General features: G+C 32.2%; 1 protein-coding gene and 1 long non-coding RNA gene across 2 annotated transcripts; both read right to left on the minus strand.

Annotated features, from left to right (window-relative positions):
- On the minus strand, window positions 1-8,277 carry CSN1S1 (casein alpha s1). The gene is made up of 10 exons (XM_043556562.1): window positions 8,263-8,277; window positions 6,978-7,010; window positions 6,147-6,170; window positions 5,960-6,004; window positions 4,930-4,971; window positions 3,551-3,568; window positions 3,074-3,115; window positions 1,917-2,075; window positions 1,224-1,265; window positions 1-391 (listed from the first exon to the last, which is right to left on the minus strand). The coding sequence occupies exons 1-8, from the start codon at window positions 8,275-8,277 to the stop codon at window positions 1,917-1,919; spliced, it is 378 nt and encodes a 125-aa protein (XP_043412497.1). The 3' UTR covers window positions 1-391; window positions 1,224-1,265.
- A 1,202-nt stretch (window positions 8,278-9,479) lies between these two features.
- On the minus strand, window positions 9,480-11,272 carry LOC122468283. Its single transcript, XR_006293197.1, has 5 exons — window positions 11,252-11,272; window positions 10,796-10,834; window positions 10,265-10,288; window positions 9,609-9,632; window positions 9,480-9,522 (listed from the first exon to the last, which is right to left on the minus strand). It is a non-coding gene; the product is annotated as an uncharacterized LOC122468283 (long non-coding RNA).
- Between the last annotated feature and the right edge of the window lie 3,055 nt (window positions 11,273-14,327).

Here is a 14,327-nt window from a genome sequence, read left to right on the forward strand (position 1 = left end):
TGTGCCTTAAAAGTATAATTTATTGAAAAGAAAAAGAAAAATCTCAGTCACTGCACACAATTACATGAAATGATGGCACTTACAGAAGAAGCAATTCAAAGACTTTTTAAACAAAATTTCCATCACAGAAACTTAGTAAAGACTTCAATACCCTCTGATTCAGTGGCCTTCACACCAGCATGATGTAACTGAAATTTAGACAATAAACTGTTAGGAAAACTTAGCTTAATGAAAATGATGATATTCTATCTAATGCACAGTAGAGAACTCAAGAAGAAAAGACTGCCTTCAATTTGGGATTGTCCTATTCTAAAATAACAGTCGAATCCTTTGGCTAGGATGGTTCTACACGATAGAGGCGAAATTTAGAGAATGGAATTTTCAGTCACATCTGTAAAGAGAAAAGGAAATATGTGGTTAGCCATACTACATATTTTGAGTTGAAGACACACTATTATGGTATGCACATTTTAATTTCCATTTTTTCCATTTTAAGATAAAGCTTACAATGTTATTTGTGCTTTCCTGTGGCTGACATATATATCCATTTTTCCTGATTTTTAAGTTTTGAAAATAATTTATTACTAGATAGTATTTTCTTTTGAAGTAATATAAAAGATATGGCAAGGCAACTGGAATAAAAAGTTTTCATGTGGGTCAGAGTTTTATCATTTTCTTTAGTTTGATCTTTTGGAAAGAAAGTTGCCACCATTGTGAAGGGAAGTGCACACACACACATACACACACACATTTAAAAGCTCCAATCAAGTGGGAGAAGGTAATTAAAACAAATCTGTTGACTTTTCAGTCTGTTTGCCTATTGACAAGCAATCATTTGGTTTCACTAGGTGACTTGCTAAGGATTTCTTCTGTAGTGAGCACAAGGAATAGGATACAACTGTTGGGTTCACCTGAGTCTCAATGTCACATCTTCATAGAATGTTAGTAACATACAAACTCCTATACTTGTATAGGATTCACAATATTATAAATTATATTAGTTAAAGTTAGGTAACTTTTTAAGTTGCTGTTTAAATATAGTATGAGCAGGAAACAAAAATTTGCACATTACTAAGCCAATTTAATTCTGTAAGTGCTAATGTGTTCTGAAGGAACTAGACTTCAGCGGAAAAAAAAAACCTTACAGCCTACAATCATATCTTTTTACCTTGTGTTCAAATGAAAATAGGATTAATGGTTAGACAGGTAATTTGCAAACTTACCAAGTACCATAATTGTGGAGTTTCTGAGAATTTTTATTTTTTCTGGAAGAAAAAATTGTTAAAATTATGTGATCAAGGTTGTCAGCAATAAAATTTTCTTAGCCCCGCCCCCAAAATGACCACTACTTATTTGCTGTGTCTATTTTCCCAGCACTATACTTTGCAAAGATGATTATATTTAATCACATTCAGAGTTATTAAAATAAGCATTGTTATACTTATTTCAAGTAATCAAAAGTCAGAATTTGAATTTAGAACTATTGGATACCAAAATCTGTGCTCTGTTGTTATGTGTATCATGGGTATAACCCAAAGGAAGGCATTTGAAGATTAGTAAAAGTGCAAAAAGAAAAAAACTGAGTTCTATATCAGAACCCTTTATAGTTTTAATTTGGAGAAAAGTTTTTTTCTACCCTTATCAAGAATGAGTTTCGGGGGTGGGTGGGAAAAAAAAAAAAAGAATGAGTTTCACTTATAGAATAGATAACGCTGCTCCAAATGTTCCTGACTGTTGGACTGTTAGCCATAGATACCAGAAAGTATTGTCAATTTTCCATTTCAGAAAACTCTCACATAAGTCACTGAACACTGATTTGCCATGAATATTCTAAACCTGTTTCTATGGTAGGTTCTGTAAGTGAATTTCTTTTATTTCCTTTGGTAGAACATCAATATTTAGGTAAATGAACTTACCTACCACTCTGGCACAACACCAACGTTTTCAGTGTTCTCAGGGGCCGTAAGTTTAGTGACGTCATAGAATGGTGTGTAAGCAATATACTGCATGACTTGTGGAGGGTAATACCACACAGCATAGGGATAAGCATCAAGTTGGTAGAATTGTTGGAAAGGCTAGAAGGAAAGACCATTGAGAAGCAACAATGTATGAACAATTGCTGTTTTGAATCTCTGAAAATGAATCATTCCAATCATTTCAGACATGGCTGTTAGCAACACAAGAGATAATTACTCGGTGAGATCTTTGAAAGAAAAAGAGAATATGAATTACAGATTCTGAATAAAACTTCAAAGGTGGAAGAAACAACCTATTTGAAATACTTTTCATGTAAGAGATTTGGGAACTGACACTAATTTTGTCCATTGTATTTCCTAGAGGTAATTTCTTCTAAGACATATGGAACATCCTCAACCATCTTTATTAAGAATCGCTAAATGGCAAGTAGTGACTGGGGGGCTTCGTGACTGATATGGAACTGACCTTATTGTTCACCAGAATCAGAATTGTTATGGCAGCACATAGTTCATAGTATCTGGTTATTGCCTTAAAAATGAAATCAGAATCCCTAGGAAAACTGTGGAACAATGGAATTTAGGGCAGGGGAAAGGTTGGTATTTGCTATGTATTACTAACAACTTCATTTCACAGATGAGAAAACAGGATCAGAGAGTATTTTTACAGAGACATTCAGTATCTCTCCAGATGGTTTATTCAAAAGAAAAGTGTGTCAACTAGTTTGAGAGTTTGAGATTCCTAAATATAAATTGAATTTTAGAATCGGACTATGGGCATAAACATATAAAATTAAGAAATATGTTAAAAGAGAAATTAATGTAACCATGGAGATTAACACTTCATAGTGCTTATGATTATAAATACAATGCCCACATCAGCTGAGACAAAAAGCAGAAAGCAGCTCCTTTTCCAAAGACTAGTGACAAGTAGTGCTAATCTCCCCTGTCAATTAATATAAATTGTCCCAGAAGTTGGGAGTGAGAAATAACTTCTGAAGAAGAAAACAACCCCTTCAAAGTGTGAAGCTATTTAAAAGCACAAATATTTAAACTTCACAGTATATCATTACTCTGTAATTTATTAATCAAAATATTACCAATTGGATGTGGTTGTTTTCAGTCACTCTGCGCAGTTGTTGCTGTATAAAAGGAAATATAGTACATTCTAAATTACTTAGACATCTTCTGGTACAACACGTTCATTTTTCAATGTACCAAGAATATATCATCATTCATGAAATTTAGGATAAACTGCATTATATGCCAGAATTATGACAAAGTATAAAAACACTTTTTAATTTGTAACTTTAGAAAAATAATATTCAAAGGTGCATGGGTGGCTCAGTCAGTTAAGCATCCAACTCGATTTTGGCTCAAGTCATGATCTCACAGTCATGAGATTGAGCCCTGTGTAGGGCTCAGCACAGAGCTCAAAGCCTGCTTGAGAGTCTCTCTTCCCTCTCTCTTTGCCCCTTCCCAGCTTGCACATGCAAACAAGCAAGTGTATTGTCTCTCTCAAAATAAATAAACTTAAAAAAAAATTAAAATATTCTAGATTTAATAAATAATCTTACCTGGTCACGGAGAGCTTCCTAGGAAAGAGAAAATATTTTGTTTTAGTATATTGACTTTATTAATTTATGAGTAACAAACATTTATTAGGTACTTTCACTCATTCAGGGATAACTATGCTAGCCACTGAGGACACAATGAACATTATGAAATACAATGAACATTATGAGCAAGACCAATATAGTAATAATATTTGTGGAGGTAACAGCTTAGTCATATACCTAAAATAATAAAACATTATTCCTGTAATTTCTCAGATCAGTAATGGTGAATTCCGGGGGGGGGTGGTTAGTGATATATTTAAATTTATTTGGACTTTATTTTAAACATAAGCAACTTAGACACCAAATAAGAGTAACAATTGGGCCCAAATTAAATTCATTATTGGCTATCCTCTTCCTACACCGATAACAGAAGAAAACGAAAAATATAATTTTACTAAATTACGACAGGGCCTTTTCCCTAAAGTCTTAATTAAGTTGATTTGTTGCAACTAAAAGTAAAGGTTTTTGGTTTTTTTTTCCTCCCAAGCAAATGATTTTATAAAAATCAAAAGGATCAAAACTAAATAGTGTTAAGAAGGTTGTGCTGATGGGTATATTTTTGATCTATTGATATGCTTTAGCATAAAAGCAATTTATGGCATTATAGTTCGAATGTACATCTTGATAAGAGACCTTCATAATGTTGTTAAAAGTCTCATGAACAAAGCAAATTTTATAGAGGCTGAAGGGTCAGGGCAGGAAATTGGACTTGCTACAAGCCAGATTTAGGGCTCGCTGAGTAGGAGATTGATAATCCAATATTCAAAATAACACCAGGAAGAATGTTTCCATTTCACACATAAGGAAACAGGTCCAGGGACAGTAAGTTCAACTTGACAATTCCTAGAGAGATTTGACAAAAACAATTGGAAGGTTTAGGACTCCTGATTCCTCCTACAGAGTTTATACTGTTTCCTTAAATGGAAAGTTTATTTGGCATATCTGTGCTTTCATGAGCAGGAATAGGAATGTCTCTGGAGTCTCCATACAGCACTGAATTTGGGAAAATAAATACATGATAAAGTCCTAAATATAATGTATCATCAGAGACTATAAGAGGATTTGGTGTAGAATTTACTCAAAGTAAATTTCTCCTTGGTTAGTAATTATGGATAAAATAGACAGCATTAGTATAGGCATAAATAGAAAGAAATGGCTTTGATAGTAAATATACAGGCAGTCATATGAATAATTTTTCAATTATTGTTAACTACCAAGGCTAGAATAGTTTCCTGAGAAAAAAATGAATACATCTTTAGAAGTGCACCCAACATAAAATTTAATGTATTTTAAATTCTGCAGAATACAATTTTGTATTATAATAAATAAACTATTACCAGTTGCAGTTGGTTGTATTTGCTCAGTCTATGAAGCTGTTCCTATTCAAAAGAAAAAAACATTCTCAGTTGCTTGGATACCATTCAGTCCAACCCCATCATTCTTAAGTAATGAAACTAGAATCCTAAAATGCTTTTTCTAGAAGTAAAGAATGAGGAACTATTAATCTTACTTTAGTGTTATTTCTACAACAGATAATTTGGACTAATTGAATTATTTCTTTTTAAAATATTAGAAAACTGCTTTCTTAACTTATTTTTATTTTTAATTTAATTAATTAATTAATTATTATTTTTGAGATCCCACGACCTGGAATCGTGACCTGAGCTGATATCAAAAGTCAGCTACTTAACTGACTGAGACACCCAAGTGCCTCTTAACTTATTTTTAAGTTAAAATAAATTAAAATACAATCAGATATGAGTACTCAGGCAATTTTACTTATATAATATCTTGTGTCAGAATACTAAGAAAATTAAAAATGATTTCTGCTTTCTGACCAAAGCTGTTAAACTTGGTCAAATGAAATCAAAATATTAGATGAAGTGGGGGAAAAAATGATGATGCTTCTGACATTGGCCACATTTAGTGATCATTTACTTTGAACTATGGATTATATTAGCTGCTTTTATATCATTTAATATTTATTATCATTGTCATTTTAGAAATTAGATTATAGACTTATAGCAGATAAATAAACTAACATCACATGCTGGTAAAAGGCAAAGCTTAGCGGCAAACTCAAGTCTGGCCAAATCTATGGACTGTCATTTAAATACTAGGCTATTCAGATCCAAAGCAGACTATATAGTACAAATATTCAACTTAAAGCATGTATTAACAACCTGGAATTAAAAAACTCATTAATTTTATTTTCAGAGAGGAAGCAGTCATTATCTAGAATCCATCAGACTACTTACTATGGATTACATTTTAGCAGATAATGAGAAAGAGAACAATTTATCAATATAACATTCTTACTCATTTCTTGGTACATTTGCCTTTGATAAGCTCATAATGAAATTTTACCAGATAGCGTTGAGAGAGTATATCTTCCTTTGAAATGTGCTTCTGCTAAAAAACAAAAACAATAACAAACATATATGTGTGTGTGTGTGTGTGTGTGTGTGTGTGTACACACACATATATGTATATGCATATTGTAGCATATCTTGGGTAATATTACTATATTTTAAATTTGACGAATAACTCTTACCTGAGTGTTATTGGGAACAACTTCCTTCAAAAAATAGAAACAAGCACACTTTTAATTTTATGACATTAATTTACATTTAAGGTAAGAATGCTAATTAACCAAACACTATTACTAAATAACTGTGGTTAACTGATTTTAACAACAAATTTTTGCATAACTGAGACAAGGTGAATAATTTGAGGTATATACTGTATTCAAGATTCCCTTTCTTCTCACAGCTTTCAGCAGGGAGATTATTCAGAATGTTGAAGATGGATATAAAATATTCACCTTTAGTGAATTCACAGAAACTTGGGTTGGTCTTATTTTGTAGTTTGGATGAAGGTCTCCCAAAGTTAAGAGAAAGACCTCCTCACCTTCTATGCCTGCTATTTTTTCTTTCTTTAGGTTAACAAGGGGCAAAGAATGTGTAATTAATTAACCCCGAATGGGTTGATTTCTACACAGAATATGACATGTTAACATAATTGATTTAGAAACATAGCCACCATTGTAATTTTTAATGACAAGATTGAGTTCTTCTAATATGGGTAGATTTCAATAAATATGAAACCTGGAAAGGGCAAAATAACTAGGGAAAAAATGTTTGGGCACCACAGATAGCCAGATACCATTGTTTGCCAACAACAATCTTGTCATTTTGTCTCTGACAAAGAGTTGTTTTCTTACATCTGTTGGGGTGATATTCACATCTTAAAATTGGAATAGAGTTACATATATGGCACCTTGTACAATGAGACCTTATGAAATATGTAACCTTCATGGTTCAACAAGCTTTCATAAATGTTTTCTAACTAATTGGGATATTGAATTAACATCAAAATCACTTACCTCGCTTGATGAACTGCTGCTAGCTTCCCTTTGCTAAGAGAAAGGAAACGAGTGTCATTGACCCTGGTATTTTTAGAGTTGTAAGGAAACTAGGTCTACACTTTCCTCTTGGGTTGCTAACTCCCGGTTTCAGATTTGAAATGAGTGATATGAAAAGCTTCAGGGCCAATATAATGTATTTTCTGAAGTGTCAATTTTATTTAAAATATATGGAGAGAAGAGGATAATAACTTACCCAATAACTTAAAAAAAACATTTTTTAGTAAAATAAACACAGGTATATGATTGAGTAGAATGCAAAATGTATATGGATATTTTTTGTGTGTGATAAATATGAAATTTGAAGAAAAAGCCCCATTGAGCTGACCTACCCAGAGTTAAGCATTTATTCTCATGCACCTTTGGGGCTATTTTGAAGTGAATAAACTGGAAACACTAAAATACAACGACCAATTGGGGCACATGGGTGGCTCAGTCGGTTGGGTGTTTGACTTCGGCTCAGGTCATGATCTCACAGCTTGTGAGTTCATGCCCCATGATGGGCTCTGTGCTGACAGCTCGGAGCCTGGAGCCTGCTTCAATTCTGTGTCTCCCTCTCTCTCTCTGCCCCTACCCTGCTTGTGCTCTCTGTCTCTCATATATGAACAAATGTTAAAAAAAAATTTTTAAATAAAAAAAATGCAATAACCAATTTCAGCATGGACCTAAAATTATATTAGCTTTTAAAACATCTACCCTTTGAAATATGTAGTTTCCTTTTAAGGCATGTATGTTTATATTTATATATGGATATAACTTTTGTATTGAAGTGCAAATTTTAAAAGACTGATTCTAATATTCAAAAGACTATTCATCTCTTCAGAGAGTTGATTATTAGGGACTTACATGTTTTTCCCACATTTTTAGATTGGGTAGCAGAGCCAATCCCCGGTGATCCCCGGTGATTGCTGCAATTAATTCTTTCTACCCAAGTACTGCCCTCAACATTGAGAAAGCTCATACCCCAAGATGGCAGAGGTAAGACTTTTGTTGGAGCCTCATGTTCCATTTGTTAACAGTCATGCACATTTTGCTTTTTACTCTTTATTTTAATAAATAAGCAATGTTTTCACTGATCATCATACAAATGACATATTCCCTCTTCCAATTTTAACTTTATCTGGCACGACATTGTACATTCTTGGACTTGAGAAGTTTAATCTTGCTCACTTTGAGAAGATAGTTTTGCATGAAACAAAGCATATAGTGTGTACTACGTGTGATATAAAAGTGTAGAATGTCTTACCTCAAGGTCTTCCATAACATGTCCCTTAGGAAAAGAAAAAAGAATTAATTTTATGTTTCAAATGTAAAATAACAATTGCTGAATAAAAATAGACAGCAAAGAAAATAGAAAATTGAGGCAATAGCCAAGTTATAAGGAAAATAAAAAGGCCTGCCTACCCTGGCCTGAGTTAACCAAAGGATTTACCTTCCAAATCTGCATTTCAGAGTTTAATAAAAATTATTTTGGATTCTTATATGTTGTGACAAACCAATGTAAATAATTCTACATTTTACTTTAACCAGTATACGTTCTTTTTTTTTAATTTGGCTTTTTCAAGGTAAAGAGCAGCACCGGATTAAAGATCATGTGGTAAATAAAAGTGCACAAACCATTGGCTCAATGACACATACATACTTAAGCAAAATGGATTTTCTCCCTCTATATTCCATAGCAATATAGTGACATTATCAATAAAATTTAAGCTGAAAATATGAGTGCTGGTGTAATTATCCAGCTAATTCTGGCCAATGCGTGATATATCTTTTTTTGTCTTGAATTAGAAATATCTGTCTTTGTTTTGACTTAGAATTATTTACTTTGTGTGGGTATGTAAAAGGAATGTTTTTACTTCTTCAATTTTCCTTATATTAGCTTTAACAGCTTTAAAACAAAAGATCATACATCAGTTGATTTATTCTGCCAAGAAAAGATAATCATTCAGGTATGAAGGATAGTTAGATATATTTATCTCATAAATTTTGAGCACCTGTGTGGTCTCTTTATACCAAATCTATTAAAAATCTAGTAGACAACTCATATTTTAAAAATCATGTTTAAATAAAGCAAATCATCAACTGTGACTATGTAAAACATCCTTGGAGCAGATATATTGCTATATATAGTACCCTGAATGAAGCATTTCTTCAGCTTTGGTGATAAGTTCAAACAATTGGCCAGTCCACAATCACATCCATGCAAGCACACATTCCTTCCTTCCTTCCTTCATCCATCCATTCATTCATACTAATGTTTCATCTCCCCATAGGTGTAAAGTAACATCAATAAAATCAGTATTCTTTAGAATTCTCAGCAGAAGTCACATTTTGAATGTCTGAAAAGTTCTAAGAAACTATAAATGCCATAGAAAAACTTCTTTTTTCTAAACTTAAATAATTTTCCCACTGCAAGAATACATTTTTTTTTTTGGCCACACTATTTAAAGAAAAATTTTGGTACCTTGGGTTCATCATTCTGTGTTTCTCTCAGAAGTTCTCTTTGCTGAAATCAATAAAGGGTAGCATGTAAAATATATTTTTGAAAGGACAAACTTTTAAAATAATTTAAATACCATTGGTGTTCCTTACCCTGCTCAGTTCACTGAGGTGTTCCTTAGGGATAGAAAAGAAAAGAGAAACAACATTAGTGAATAGGGATGTAAGTGAGTGAACATCTGTAAGAAAGTGTACCTTGCATTGTGCTGCTGCAAATTAAAAAATAAATATGTTTCTCATGAATGCACTAATATTTCTTGATATGTCATTTTTAACATCAGTTTATTTTTGCTAAGCTTTCTTTGCTTAAGCTGTATGGCAATATGCACTTAAAATAATAAAAAATGAGTCACCTCTTGATTTCAGCTCAGGTCATGATCTTGCATTTGGTGAGATCAAGCCCTGCTTCGGGCTCTGTGCTGACAGTGTGGGGTCTGCTTGGGATTTTCTCTCTCCCTCTCTCTCTCTCCCCCTTGCCCCTACTTGCACTCATGGGTGCGCTTTCCCTCTCTCTCTCTCTCTCCTCTCAAAATAAATAAATAAAAATTAAAAAAAATAAAAAGTTGTCCCACTATATTTTATTGTTATCTTTTATCTTATTTCAGTCATAGTTCTGAATTCTCTCGATCTTACCTGTCTGGTTCAATAAACCTAGTGTCTATTTCCATAAGAGGCAATAAAGAAGTGGACAGCACAACACTTGCATCCGTTTGTTAACTTTATGATGTATCTTGTGGAGATCTCCTTACCTGTCTTAATTCTCTTGGTGTAAGCTACAAAAGAAAAGAAGGAAGGAAGGGAGGGAGGGAAGGAGGGATGGAGGAAGAGAGAAAGAAGAAAAGTCATGTTAAAAACCAGTCAGGCAAAGTTGGGTTGCCTATCAACTTTTTAAATAGTGGTCATGAAGTCAAATTTCTATTTGTGTTTTATTTGACAATTAAGTCACTAAATTATAGAAAATACAATACATAAAGAAGTATTGTTTAGAGACAGAATGTTCCATCCATAATACGTATGGAAATTGTATATTCTACCTAGGTTATGCAAAGGAAAGCATAAGTGTTTTACAAAGAGGCAAATGCATAAGCACAAATTAAAATTTAATGTAGCTTTTTAATATTTGAACATCTGGCTTTAATATTCTTTGTGGGTGCCTGGGTGACTTGAAGGAAATATTTGGTCAAGCTAAGTGAAAAAAAAACATTTATTAACTAAAATTAAAATACATTTCCCAGAAAAATGTGTTTGTCTTTTAAGAAAAATAAATGGATAATACTTACGAGAGCGAACCTGAGAGCCTGTCTTTCTTTGAGAAGCTCCTATAGAATTAAAGTGTGAATGATTAAAAAAAAATGAAAAACATACCAAAAAAAGGAGCATGTTTGTCCATTTGAACACAAGTTCTCAATTTTAATTAGGTAAGCCAGCATATTTCTTAGGTAGAAGAAAAGATTATTAGTTTTAATTTTATAATCTAATTTTTAAAACTAAAGGAGACACCCTATTTGGTTGTTTCTTTTTACTAGGCTTAGAGACTTAGTAAGTCTGTGCTTAACAAAATGTCGAAGGAAGAATTGAATAAGGATTTAGTCAAAACAGAGATTTGAGAGAGTAATCCAAGTAGCTGAGTACTTGGATACATTTGAAGGCAAATGAAAAGTGGAGCAGGAAGACATTCATCATTCATCATAGCTAACAGAAAAAGTTGGGAGCCGGGGGTAGAGAAAGAGCCTTACCTCTCTGCTGTCTGGTTCATTCTGCAAAGAATAAAAAAATAAATTAAAAGGTATTATTAGTTCAATTAGTGGGCAGAGTGGAGGTGTAATGACTCTTGCAAAAACGTGAGGTACAGGTATCTAATTGAAGATCCAGTGTGTAAATGAGACCAAATTATAAATCACATGTTGGAGTTCAAGTAGAAGAGAAAGAAGCAGGAATACATTAAAATAGATCATGTTAACATATTCTGTTTAATTATTTCTCTTGAATATTAAGATTTTTATTAACCATAAATATTTATGTAAGTTCATGTGCCCACCTCTCTAAGAAAGTTTGTGAAAACAAATAAAAATTTCTCAGCACTTGAACTGAGTTTATTATATCACAGTGAATGTGAAACTGTTTTATAGAGAAGAGAACAGGTGTAGAGTCTGTGTGTTATCAAGACATCATCACTTACATTATATAATTAGAGGGAGTTCTTGGAATACAGAATAGAATACTCACTCGAACGAGTTCTAGCTGTCTATGAGGATGTTTCTGTGAAAAACAATAGTGAATTGTAAACAAAACAAAAGAAAAAGTAATCAAAATACAATAATAATAATTTCACAATAAATATGTACTATGAATTTAAACATTACTACTTAAGCAAGGCTTTTATTTTAATAGCTAAATTTATCTGAAACCACGTTTCCCTGGTAGCAAAATGGGGGAAAAAAGTAACTATAACTATTTAATCAAAACAAAATAGGTTAATTATGTTCTCTCTTTGGAATACGACAGAAAATTGGGAAAAGTATGTAAAAAGACTAAAAAAAAATTCTTAGTTTAAATTAATCCAGAATGATAAATAAGTTATTTAGTTTTCTAAACTACTATTACATGATCGTTCTAAAGGTGATTTTAAAGCATTACAAATTTGTGGAGCAAAATGTATGCTTTCCTAATTAAATGTTGTTTGTCTGGATTTTATTTTTATCATCAATTTAATTATACAAAAGATTTTCTCAATCTGAACCTTGACTCTGGAGACAAGGCTAAGTTTGATTAAATGATAGCATAAACATTTCTGATGTTTTCTTGGGAATGGAGATGTAGAATCTGTTTTCTGAGGAACTTGCATTCATTTCATTTGTAAGGACAAGATAAGAACTACTCCCACGACACATTCCTGGGACTTGGATCTTTTTTTGTAACTCAAAGAGATTTCTTTCTGTTGGTGCTTAGAGTGTAGCATAAACAAAATTCTCTTGGTTAAGAAGTTGAGTTACTGGTGATTACTCATTATCCTTATAAGGATTTAGAGAATAAGAGTCTCATCAATAGAATAATGTGCCAGCACTTCAGAAACTTTTGCTTCCATATTTATTTGATGGTTGTGATGTCCAAATATCTCAAATCATTACTTGATGAGTTTCCCTCCAGGTCATCCTTGTTTATTCCTCCGTCCTTCATTAGCTACACATCACAAGAAAACAGAATAACATTTGCTTCACGTAACTAACAGAATAGCATTTCTTTTTATTTTTGAGAAGAAAAATAATTTACATTATCTAGTTTCATGGTCTACAGCGACCACAGTAACTTGATTTCTGAATCAGAAGAATCAGCCTTGTTTTCTATACCTTGGGCAAATATTTGTTGCCACAGCTATCTCAAATGAAGGTTGCCTTCATTTCCAAAAGTAAAATACACTGGAATATGTGACTTTATGTTATATTTGATAAGGAAATACAGCACCTATTATATGTCTACAAATACGCTAATTCTATAATGGACCAAGGGAAAGAGCCTAATTACATTCTTTGATGCTATTTATTATGTTGTACAATAACTATTTTTTTTTTACTTTTTATTAATTTTTTTTATTGAGTAGTGCTTATATTTCAAGTCAGACATTGGATTTGGACTTAAGACTTGTGAAATATTACCATAGTTTTAATACCAAGACTTTACTAATTAGAGATCATCCCATGCTTTAAGATTATTATTCTCCATATTTCATGTTTGATAAGATATAAGATCCTTTCTGACAAGAATCTGCAACTTTCTAAATTCTCTACTGTACTCACAGGTCTGGCAAGAGCAATAGCCACAAGGCAGGTAAGGATGAGGAGCTTCATGGTGGTCAAGGCCTAGGTAAGAGAACAAAATAAAAATGAGTTAGGTCTTATAATAAAATTTGTTTCATGAAAAAGAAATCCTTGATTTTCCAAAAAAGGAAAACTTATGACAAAATAGGTCCATTTGAGGAGTGGTATTTTAATTATCTTTAATTTTGCTATTTAACATAAATTTAGTTTATGATTCTAGTTATCTTGCTCAGTGCTTATTTTAAGAAATATCAATTTCTGACCAATATTTTCATCCACTAACATTTTAAAAGAAAAAATTTGATTTTTGGGTATGGTATATGGTTTTGTCTGAGGAATAAAGGATTATCAATATTTACATACAATTTTTAAAAAACCCAAACTTTTCCTCTTAGATCATCAGATTTGCTAAATGAGTAATAAACTAACTTATTTTATCTGAATTTTTTTGAAAATCTCTCCTTTAAGTCTATTTTAGAGCATTCTGTTCTTTTGGAATCTTTGTGAAAAATGATATCAGTGCATTTGTAGAAGTTATTAATCTCCATCAGTTATTTAAAAAAATCTAGCTTTCACTTCATGTTTGACTACACTGATCTATCCATGACATGACTGTATGAAGATGATTGGACAGATTCATAAGATTCAGATGTCTTGTTATGTTTGATTTCCAGAGTTCTATCAAACTGCAAGAATCTGTAACTACTGACATTTGTATGTAGTAGAAAAATGGTTTCTGGGGAAATTATTTTTAAAAATCATGTTATACATGTTATGCCTTAGTCAACAAACTAATACTGACATTTTTATATATACTGCTTCAGTTGAATCTAAAAACAAACTGTTGAATCTAAACACATTAGTAAAGAAGGCATATTTATAAGCCCAAAATGAGTTTACTATCTTTACCCATTTGTATCCTTCCAAACAGCCAAATTTAAACATCTTTACAAAAGTAGTCATTTATGTGTCTAACATTGATGTATTCTTTATATAA

Source organism: Prionailurus bengalensis, chromosome B1 (assembly GCF_016509475.1).
Source record: "Prionailurus bengalensis isolate Pbe53 chromosome B1, Fcat_Pben_1.1_paternal_pri, whole genome shotgun sequence".
Taxonomy (NCBI): domain Eukaryota; kingdom Metazoa; phylum Chordata; class Mammalia; order Carnivora; family Felidae; genus Prionailurus; species Prionailurus bengalensis.

What these genes read in the sequence shown, in the direction of transcription:
- CSN1S1 (XM_043556562.1), bottom strand. An exon ending in TTGTTCCCAATAACACTCAG is followed by an intron (nt 6,005 to 6,146) that starts GTAAGAGTTATT and finishes TTTGTTTTTTAG; the next exon opens with CAGAAGCACATTTCAAAGGA. An exon ending in AAAACAACCACATCCAATTG is followed by an intron (nt 2,076 to 3,073) that starts GTAATATTTTGA and finishes CTTTCCTTCTAG; the next exon opens with CCTTTCCAACAATTCTACCA.